The 11,137-nt window shown below is 49.5% G+C and overlaps 1 protein-coding gene across 1 annotated transcript; it reads left to right on the top strand.

Annotated features, from left to right (window-relative positions):
- The first annotated feature begins 1,558 nt into the window (after nt 1-1,558).
- nupr1b (nuclear protein 1b) lies at nt 1,559-4,286 on the top strand. The gene is made up of 4 exons (XM_040155510.1): nt 1,559-1,605; nt 2,446-2,657; nt 2,775-2,910; nt 3,733-4,286. Exons 1-3 carry the CDS (start codon nt 1,574-1,576, stop codon nt 2,900-2,902), a joined length of 372 nt encoding a protein of 123 aa, XP_040011444.1. The 5' UTR covers nt 1,559-1,573; the 3' UTR covers nt 2,903-2,910; nt 3,733-4,286.
- The last annotated feature ends 6,851 nt before the right edge of the window (nt 4,287-11,137 follow it).

An 11,137-nucleotide genomic window follows, 5' to 3' on the forward strand; every position in this document is an offset into this window, starting at 1 on the left:
ATCGATGAGAACTTGAGTTGGAGAAAACACATTGATTCTGTCAGTAACCAAACCTATTAGTATAATTAGGAAATTAAGTTATTCCGAGGACAAACTATGTCATCATACCCTTTCATTATTCTTTAATCTATCCTCATCCCTCCTTTTGCAGCATAGTCTGGGCATTTCCACACTTTGTCAGGGTTGCAACCCACTCAAATATTTGCTCCTCATCAGCTCCTCCGGAGGGTTTGCTCACATTATCCGGGCATCACGCTGCTCATCCTCACAGGCAAAGCTTATGCCAGGGTGCCGGAGAGGAGGCTCCGACCAATCATCGAAACCCAGATTCAGGAGGAGCAATGTGGATTCTGTCCTGGCCGACGGACACTGGACCATCCCATCTACATGTGCTTTTTGGAGTTGCAGAGGGCACACGATCGGGTCCCTCGGGGAATCTTGTTTGGAGGTTATGTGGGAATACGGGATTCTGGAGCTGTTGCTATGAACCATATGGTCCCGATATAACTGGAGTGAGAGTTTCGTCAGTATTCACGGCAGGAAGTCAAACAGGTTTCCAGTGGGTTTTGTGTCTGTTTTTTTGCAGATAATGTGGTTCTGTTGGGTTCATTGGACCGTGACCTTCAGCATGCACCGGGGCGGTTTTCAGCGGCTGGGATGAGGGTCGGCAACTCCAAGTCTGAGGCCTTGGTTGTCTGCCGGAAAACGGTGGGTCGCTCCCTTCGGGTTGGGACGGAGCTCCTGCCCCAAGCGAAGGAGTTTTAAGTATCTCGGGGTCTTGTTCACAAGTGAGGGTAGGATGAAGCGTGACATTGACAGGTGGATTGGAGTAGCGTCTGCAGGATTGGGGGTGTTTGTGGTGGATACAAGTGGCTGAAACGAGTTTCCTCCGTGGGGTGGCTGGGCTCAGCCTTAGAGACAGGGTGAGGAGCTCTGACATCCGCGGGGAGCTCGGATTAGAGCCGCTGCTCCTTCATGTCAAGAGATTATATATCTCATCTGGCCCGGGAACACCTTGGGATCCCCCAGGAGGAGCTGGAAAACCGTGCTTGGGAGAGGGAGGTCTGGGCTGCCTTAACCTGCTGCCACCGCGACCCCACTTCGGATATGCGGCAGGAAACGGGTGGATGTTATAAAGGTGTTCAGAGAGTGTTTTACAGCTTGAAAAATGTTTCATTTACTATTTTTCTTTAGTTAAAAAGACAAGACTTTGATTTAAACAAAGAACTCCTGTATGTGATTAAATAAAGAATGTCCTCTAGTTAAATTCAAATTCATTTTCTTCAGTTGGACACAAGGGTGATAAATTAGGTTCAACAAACCAGACAGTCCCTTTGCACTTTTACCCTCAGATAAGTTCAGTCCAAAGTTTGTTTTACAGGAAAATATCACAGGGTGCTAAACGGCAACTAGATGACTGAGATGAGATGTCAACACCCAAGGTCTGGGCCGGTTTTAAGGGCAGGACTTCGAATCAGGTCGGGGCTGTGTGAAGGCCGCAGCTGCTGATAAACAAAGAAAACAGAGTTGGCAGCGACTGTTTCAGAAGTGAAGGTCAGACTCCGCGGTGGAAATGCGGAGAGCCAAATCCAGTCCAGAGTCCACGTGCTAATAAACCGCCTTGAAAGCAGCACAGAACCGGATCATAAAGCAGAATTACTCAGTGTTTCCAGAAAGTGCAACCTGCCAAACTCCTCCGATTGATGTCTTTCATCGGGGTCGTACCGTGGCTGCCACTGAGGACGCCGGGGCCTCGCGTTCACTCGAGTTTATCTTATATATCTTTTGGGTGAATTTGGGGGGGTTCGGAGGGGAGTCTACATTCCACCATTAAAACCTCCCACGTGGCCGATCCCAGTATTTTTTTGACTCAGTGTGTTTGAATGTTTACCGACTCTTTGGACGACAGACTAACAAATAAACAAATTTAAAAACCGCTTCTCCGCCTCCGTGCTGGGAAATAAAGTTTGCAGGAAGTATAACTGAGCAGTTGACATATAAAATGGGACAAATCCAGAAAACATAAAAAGTAGAGACTATATTTTCGCTTTGCTTTCCAAAGGGAGGTGTGTTGGGGGGAGGTTCCTGACTTCAGTATTCCTAAAATCCTGACATTTATGTCTGATTCCGAGCTAAAAACCTTGTTTTCTTCAAACAAGTGAAGAAACAGGCGGCGCGGCGGGAACATTTCCACCTGTTTGCGATAGAAATCCTCCTGTTTGAGGAAAAATTCTCTAGAGATTCACGTCTGTTAGCGAGGAAGGACGATGCGTGTGATATTACCGCGCTCGCATCGGGAGACACGAATGATCTCGATTCCGACCGAGAGCATCGGGGGCTTTTCTGCCCGCGGGACGGACACGGACTTTGGCGCAAACGGCCCGACGCCTCCTGCGCTCTCGGACCCTCTCTGGGGCAGAAAGTGATGCAACGTTTCTGCAGCAGGAGGAGGAGAGCCGGCGGGGGAGGAGCCGCGCGTCCCGGCTATAAAACCGCCCCGAGAAGCCCGGACACGAACAGCTTGTTTTTCTCACCCGGAGCGACTTCGGCGAAAACAAACATGAGTCACGTCGACGTGAAAAATCTCAAACCCACCAGCTTTGAGGACGAGTACTACGATGAATACGAGTATTATAACTTGACCGACAAATATGCAGGTGAGGTCACTTTTTCGCAACTTGAACCTCGACTGAGTCCGGGTCACAAGCAGTTGGGTTTTTTTGTTTGTTTGTTTGTTTGTTTTGATTCGTTCGTGTGTTTTTTTAATGTTACAGAAGGCTCCGCTCGCAAAGGCAGGACAAAGAAGGAGGCCAGCGACAACACCAACAGACACAACCCCGCTGGGCATGAGCGCAAGATCGTGGACAAACTGCAGAACAGCGAGAAGCGAGCCAAAGAGTGACCACTGAGGTAGGGGATCCTGGTGGTCCAGCGCTGCGCGACCTTGAGCCGGATTTCAGAGGGAACGTTGTACCTTACCGCTGAAGGGGCCGCATCTCTTCATGTGCTCCCTACCTGGACGGAATCAGTAAAAAACGGTTAAATTGGCGAGTTTCTGAGCCACATCTGGCATGTGGAACTTTAGAGGGTAGGAGCAGCGGGTCGACGGGTGCGGGGAGGGACCTGCGTGTTGAGGACTGGCTCTAAATGACCAGCTCAGCAAGTTGAACTCTCGCTCCATGAAGTTGCTGAATCGCTCTATGTGCTCTGGGATGAGTAGATAAAAAAAGGCCAAATTCTAAATAGGGTCTGGCATATAGAACCTTGAATGTAGGCAGAGGTGGCAGATCGAGTGTCGAGGATCTTTTCATTCAGCCAATCAAGTTTCCTCTCAGAACCTTTTTTCTTTTCCTTCTTAACTGTCCTGTGTGCGTTGGCTGTGGGCGGTCGCGGCCCAAGCGTGACTCAGAGGCTGGTTTTTATTACCGACAGGAGCCTTAACTGTTTGTTCACCACGGGCCGAATTGGAGAGAGGTCGTTTACTTAGTGATTGGCGGTTGCGGGATCGTTTTATCCGCACTCTACTGTCCACCAATCAGTAGACACGTTGAATAAGTCAATTCCTGAATGACATCTGGCACCGGGAACTTCACAATGTAGGATTTGTGTTTAGATGTTTGATTTACTCAGTTAAATGAACTGTTTTTTTTGTTTTGTTTTATTAGAACTTTATTTGCACATGATAATAAAAAGAAAATACAGCAGACATGACCTCCTGTTTTTCCAACGCAGAGCAACTCGGACGGCTTATCCCGGACACCGACCACGGCCTCCTTGGCGACAGAACGAGACGTGCAAGACGGCAGGAGCGTCTTTGAGCTCCGATGGGCGAGGTTCTACCTGGGCGCGAAGAGGAGCCCGCAGATCCAGATGTTGCAGCTGCAGCGAGGAGGGTCTTCATCGTCTTCCTCCTCCCTCCGACAGGCAGCAGACCGTGGCTCCTCGGCCCGTAGGTGTTGTAAAGCACTCACCTGTGGCGGAGTGCACCTGGTCCCTGGTTGGACCGTGATGGTGCACTGTGATTGTGGTGGTTGTAGTTGGATGATTTCTATATGTTGACAGGTTTTCAATGGATTTTTAAAGTGTTTTTACTATTAAACTTTTTTTTTTTCACTTTTGGATCATGTAGGTAAAATTCTTGAACGGCTGCTTGTTTTAGCAGTGAAATATAAAAAGAATTGTCTTACTAAATGTCTCCTGTCAGAGCGGTGGTCCTCGATATTTTGGACTTGCTGCCCCCCCCCACCCCGAGCTGAATAAAATGCAATAAAAGAATAGTGCTGTCATACGTGTGAAGATGTGCTTTGTTTCATTAAGAACATCTAATAAGTAAAAATGTACATAAAACAAATGATATCTGCCACAATACATTGACAACACAAACGCTGCCACTAGCAGCATGGAGTCTGCCACGTGTACTGTGTGTCTGTGTGGTGGCCCCGTTTAACTGGCCAGGACCACCACAGGTATTACAGCTCATCCTCGGGGGAGCACGGAGGTGCGGCGCAGAACCCACCACAATCCATCCAACGGCTGTCGGGACATTTCGCTCGAAACCGCGACGAAAAGTCCAAGGTCCACCAAGCGGAGTCTCCCGGACTCGCCAGCTGGGACCAAAGCGGCGGCTCGACGGACCATCGTCGCTGCTGTAGCCGTAATGAGCGCTGCGTCGTTCCCTTCCTGTGACCCCCCCCCACACTGGGAATCGCCGCGTCACACTGTTGAACACTCGTGTATGAAAACCTGGGTTAAATTCTTAATGTAGCGTAGCTAGACGCACACTGTAGACCGCAACACGTCACAATGAAGACCGTATGTTTTGAGTGTAAATTTAGAAACTACAGCTGTTTACAAAAATAGTGGAGTAAAAGTTTATTTTAAACAGACGTTGCCAAGTAAGGAAAGAATGCCTGTGGAGTTCTGGTTGAATAATAAGTTCCCACCTCTGTTCATGGGGGTGCAGCCCTTAAGCCCTCAGCGTTTGAGCTCAGGGTGGTTTACAGGTTTCTGGGAGATTTCGCTGCCGATGGTTTGTCACAGAACGGAAATCAGAAATACGCAGGTCCTGTAATACTCTGCAGAGGTTCTGCAGGACCCGCAGGCCTGTAGAACTCAGACCTGCAGGGTGTGAAGCTGGGCTCCACCAGCAGGTGGCAGCGACTGCCTTAACAATCCCGAGACTTCAAACGTGAGCCCGAGCTCACCGCAGAGCGCGTGAAGGACTTTCACAAGATCACACGAGCCTTGAAGGACCGGTGTTGAGTGAGTTTGCACTTCCCCGGCGCCGCCGCTGATTGGATGACGGAGCTCGTCGCGCTTTGGCCACCGTCAGACCGTCTCAGTCGTCAGTTCTGCTGTGTCAGGGCTGCAGTTCTAGAAAAGGAGCCTCCGCAACAGTCTGGAGTTACATAACTCAGACAAACTCCGACCGCAGAGCTCAGACCGGACGTCGGGATGCACCTGAAGGGGCCAAAGGGGGGATGCAACTACATTTTCAATCAGAGAGTAACATTTTAACGGTGGGTCTTTGAGGTGAACGCACCTCGTTTGGCTGTTACCACTCAAACCTGACGCTTTCCCATAATCCGTCATGAGAGCAGTTGCAGGCCGGAGATCAGGTTCATGTCATTCATCAGTCTTTGGGTCTAAGTTTGTCCGAACAAGCGGCATTTTTACAACCCGCTGTGAAATCATGGCCGCGTTAACCTCCTGCGGGGTCCTGGGGCGAACGTGTCTTGTTCGGCCCCCGCTGACCCCCATTAAACGCTACGTTAACTCGGGCCTCAGGGAATAATGATGGTTATTTCTCACCGTTTTCTGACATTTCATAGAATAAACAGTCGATCGATTATTAAAGCGGCGGATCAGCTGACGAAGATAAATGTCGGTCGCAGCCCCGCAGTTCTCCCGTGATGGAATAATACGACCTTTGAAACACACGTTTAATCAGTCGTCATTTACGAAACCGGGGCCACTAATCTGCCATTAATTAAATTATGTCGACGATGTCGATGAACCTGGGGCATCTGGGGGGTCAGTTGCCCGCGCTATGCCCCCCCCCCCCGGTAATCCAAGCCCCGTGTGAAATAAACTGAGGTTAAGTAGCGATTGCAGTTTCAAGTGTTTCTCCGAATTAAAGCAGCGCTTCTGCCTCCACGTCCTTCCTGAGGAGGGTGAACATTTTGGTAGTGATTTTGTTCTATTCGAGCCATATCTCCTCCCCCTGCATCAGGATACACTGTAAAAACTCCCCGTGGCTGTTTCAACATACTCGTTAATGCAGCGAATAGTGTGGAAATGTTGGAACAGAAAATCCATCGAGCGAACGCGGAAAACAAGGATCGAAATGTAAAGTACGGAGCTGACGGTCCCCAGAAGAACAAAACTGCTTTCTCCAGAGAAGACGACAGAAAACCAGCAGAACTCGTAAAGTAAAAGTTATTAAATCAAGAAAAAGCCCAAAGGACAAAAAAGGATTTTAGGGTCTTTTTTTTTTTTTTTTTTTAAAGATGCAGCTGATTTGTTTCTCTCTGAGTCGCGGAGCAACAGCAACAAAAAGCACCAGTCAGAAGTCCTGAATACCTGAGGCTCCGTCAAGAGGTCAAAGGTCAACAAGCGTCTTAAAATACAGAGATGCCAACCTTGACTCCGAGAAATGATGTTTATATACAAATAAACCGCAACAGCAAGTAAGTTTTTTAGGAGACGTAATTGTGACTGGATCACGAGGAGGAAATTTTAACTTACGTATCCGAAGAGTCGCATGTACGTTGAAACTGAATCTTTCAGTTCAAAGACGACATATTTGTTATATCTGATCCGCCTCTAGTGAGTCCAGCGTCATTAAACTGGTTTACGGTTCTGTTCAGACTCTCACAGCACCTGGTTCAGGTTCGGGAAAGACCCCGGTCTGGTTTAATCCAGGAAAAGGTCACGGTGGCTTTAGACACAACCCGTTCATTTACACCGAACCAAAACCTCCATCTTTCCTGAGCCTGAACCAGAGAGCCGTTGCTGTCTAAACCACAGCTGGGACTCTGGATCTGAACCTGGTCTCTGGTGTCACAGTCGTGCGTTTCCTACAAAACGTATTTGCAGTCAAGTCAGATAGAAAGGTCATTTCTAGGAGACAGGGCTGGAGATGAACATGTGGCGCCTTGTTGACGCCTTGAGTCAGGCTTCGAAATCACTCCGGAAACGGAGCCCAAACTGTGTCCAGACGGGATCTAGGTTTGGTTTTCGTTAAACGCCTTGCTGCAGAGTTCTGGACTGGCCAGAGCGGAGACGGAGACTCGCTGAGGCAGGTGAACAAGAAAGCGGGTTGGAGGCTCTGTCTGATTCTTCCAATGTACCTGGACTGAACCAGCGACTTCACGTGGAGCTCAGACTGTAAGTTAGAGTCGGACCTCGGAAACGTTAGACCAAGCTCGCTGACCGCGTGCTCCCCGTGATTCCCCGCGGCCAGGTCCTGACATCGGGTGAGGGAGGCGCCTGAAACCGCGCCCTTGTACGTTGTCATCCGCGGCAGCCTCTCCTCAGCGGGCAGTGGCTGAATTTCAGTGACCTGCAGCGTAAACCCGAGGCGTTTGGTCCATCGACCATCTCGCTCTGCGCGAGCACAGACGCCGTGTTCCGCTCGGTTTGTGTCGCAGAGACCCGGTGGCGCCGGGAAGGTTCCCCACGCTGTCGTTTCTCGTATCAGTTCTTCAGCCCAGTCAGACCACAGCCGAGGGACACCACTCTTTGTTCGTCTACATGCTGTCGCGTATCCGTTTCTCAGGACAGACAAAAAACCTTGTCACGTGAGGTTGACTACAGGTATTTCTCTTGTTTCTGGACTACATTAGTTTCCCTTCAGTCAAACTGTCCCATTAAAAGCTGCCGAATCAGCTGTGACCAGCTCCCGTTCACAGTGTAGCCGTGGACGTACAGACAACCGTCACTGGGTCACTGTGACACTGAAGGAAACCTAAAAACCTGAGGATTCTGAGTGAAGTTCTGCAGCCTCTGGAGCAGGGATCATGACGTCCTCAGGAAGTGGACGTCTCACTGAATCATATCAACACCTGTCTCGTGTCTGTGTGTTCAGATCTGACCGAGTTAGGACTCTGAGAAGGAGGAAGATTTCTGACTCTAATTCACCCCACATGGTATCTCTGCCCCCCCCACATTCATCTGAGGGATCTCAGATCAGTATTTGATTCATCTAAATGAAAACAGTGTTTGAGCGTGACGCTGCAGTTTTTAGTCTGCCACTGGGCTTACGTACCGGGTAAAGTGATGAAACGGGCTGGAGTAAATACCTCAGTGTCCCTGCGTGTCCCGGTCTCACGTTGACTTCAACCTGTCACTGTTGTTTTGGTTTTCTTCCTTGTGTGCAGGTGTTTACTAAAGAATAAAACCCCACCATGAAACCCTGAGACACTTGACATGACACTGGAGATTTATGTCCGACACCTGAACGCACCGTCGGTTTTGTCCCCGTGAGGACGGGTGGAGGAGCAGGTTGGACACAGTCACAGGTTTTTGTGAAGGAGCTCCCGGTTCGTGACGACGGCTGGCTGTGATCTGAGCCGGGCCCCCTCGGTCTATTTCTGTTTAATCCCGACTTACCGTTTGGCTCCCGGGGTTTGGCGGCGCGTTGTACTGACGCTGTCGAGTAAATCTGCCGTCGCCTCGACAAACAGGAAGCAGAACGGTTCGAATCCGCCGTGCACCTGCAGCCCGGACGCGGCCGCCAGCGGGATTTGGCTCCGACGCGGAAACGGGGATCAGGAGGATCCGGCACGGCAACTTCAAAACGGTGTTACGTAAGCGGCTTCACCAAACGACCTCCAATTCAACGTGTCTGTACCAGCGTCTCACACACACCGTCGCCTCCCCCTCCCCCCTCTGCAGAGGAGATACCGGTGCTTTTAGAAACTCCCCTGGTTGCCTAGCAACTAGTCCTCAGGATCGCCAGAAGAGACCACAGATTTGTCTGTTATGAGTGTGTAATATGATATGCTTTTCTGTGCGTAGGCGTGTGCGAGCGCGTGCTTCGCGGTTCCGTGGCGGTATGTCTCTTTCGTACGGCGTCTCGCACCGGACGCGCTTAGGTGAAGGCAGCATCGGGGCGTCTCGGCCGTGGAATAGGCCCCAAAGTTCCCTCTCTCACAAACCCTAAATTCGGTCGTAGAGTTCAGACTACCTGTATTTCGTTTGTGGGGATATCGTGTGTCCTTTACCACTGTTCCTTTCCTTTTTATATAAACTGAACTGATTTCTCTCCCGTTGGACTTCTCTGCATCCCACAGTCTATGTCCAGCGCCGATGTACGGTGCCGAAGCAGGGAGCAGCGTCCGGCCCGAAGGAGCCTGTAGGCGGCGGGTCCCCCCCCCCCGGGTACGACCCACAGGAGCCGTAAACCGCGGTGCGAGTGTCCGCACGGGACCATAAGAAACGTGCCAGGAGACGGGTTGTGTGACGCGTTCGCGTAACTGCGGAATGACCCGGATCTCGCAGGACCCTCGGCACATAGCTGAGGTGAACTTTGACCCCAAGGGAGAAATTGGCAGCAGGAAGAACAATCAAGAATTTCAAACCGCCGCCGTACAGCAGGCCCAAAGGCTCGTGTCAAAGCGACGTAACACGACGCCGAGGAGCCCCCCCCCACGTGATATACTTGAGTTTCACACGAGAAAGTGTTGTATTGTTCAAAACCGCTGAATGAAAACTACTGACCTCAGAACAAATTCCCTGCTGCTGCCACAGGCGACCGCGTCCCATATGTGACACCTGTTGCTTTTAATAAAGTGAACGTTGGTGTGTGTGTGTGTGCGTGTGTGTGTGTGCGTGTGTGTGAGTGTACTTGCACTTCTAGTTTTGTGAGGACCAGTTTGAGTTATAGACCGCACGGATTGAGGACCTTTTAGGAAAGTGAGGACGTTTTGTCCGGTCCTCGCACCTTCAAAGGGGCTGTTTGATGGATTAAGACCCGGTTTTTAGGGTTCACGTTTGAATCAGGTTTAGGCCAGGGTCCGGGTAAAGGGTTGGGTTTTGGAGGTCCCCACTTTGATAGGTAGACATCAGCCAGGGTTGACAATTTTTAAAAGACAATTAAAGACGAAGTTTCGCTCTTATAATATGAAACAAGACCTTAAATTAAAAACTTGTCCTTCTTTTTTTTGTTTTTTCAAAATGACTAGAAATCGTGGTCCCCACTTGGTTAGCAGAGCCTGACAGTCCACTGTTGGTAAGGCAGGAGTGTGTGTGTGTGTGTGTGTGTGTGTGTGTGTGTGTGTGTGTGTGTGTGTGTGTGTGTGTGTGTGAGAGAGAGAGAGAGAGACAGAGGCAGAGAGATCTCGTCTTCCTATACTTAAAGGCCAAGTATCACAGGTATATAAAGATAAAGGAAAATCACACATGGTGGGGACATTTACCAGCTTCCTCCTTTTTTATGGAGTTGGTTTGAGAATTAAAAAAGTATTTAGATTCTCTACTCAAGTAAAAGTGTTAATACCGAAATGTAAAAATACTCAATTACAAGTAGAAATGCCAGAAGTACCGAAAGTACAGAAGCATCATCAGCAAAATGCAGTTAAAGTATCAGCAGTGACAGAAGAAAAATGATCCCGTTGAGTCTCATATCATGACTGTATGTAACCTGCCGCAGGGGAGCGATCACCGGTGCTTCAGCATTTTACCGTCGTATTTGGTCGAGTTGGAAATAAACCCAACTGTTTTAGGAACAGCTTGGCAGGTTATTCTACATCGATCTATCACATTTTGTGCTTAAGTGGACACTAAGTTGGTCAGTGCATGTAGATCATGTACAGAGCAGCTGGTAACTACAGCTGTGAAATAAATGTCGAGGGGCTCTGAAGTGTGGTGGAAGTATAAAGTCGTATATAATGGTAGTAAATGAGTGAATGCTGCCTTCCTCCCCTGGTCTTGAGTCTAAGTTAAGGGTCGATAATCTCGTAAAGCAAATGCCGACAACATATCGACTCATTTCTCCACCGTGAAATCATTTTATACGAACTGGTCGATGGGTGAAAAAGAGACACGTCATGAAGGACTGTTAAAGGCTGAGAAGCAGCAGCAGCATTGCTCGTGACTTTCAGCGCAGGTCTTGGTTTCGGTCTGTTCTCCAGCA

The sequence above is a fragment of the Xiphias gladius genome, chromosome 3 (assembly GCF_016859285.1).
Source record: "Xiphias gladius isolate SHS-SW01 ecotype Sanya breed wild chromosome 3, ASM1685928v1, whole genome shotgun sequence".
NCBI lineage: Eukaryota > Metazoa > Chordata > Actinopteri > Istiophoriformes > Xiphiidae > Xiphias > Xiphias gladius.

Coding starts and splice junctions, on each gene's coding strand:
- nupr1b (XM_040155510.1), top strand. CDS start 1,574: ATGCGGAGAGCCAAATCCAGTCCAGAGTCCAC. Junction 1,606..2,445: donor AAATCCAGTCCAGAGTCCAC/GTGCTAATAAAC, acceptor TTTCTGCAGCAG/GAGGAGGAGAGCCGGCGGGG. Junction 2,658..2,774: donor CTTGACCGACAAATATGCAG/GTGAGGTCACTT, acceptor TTAATGTTACAG/AAGGCTCCGCTCGCAAAGGC.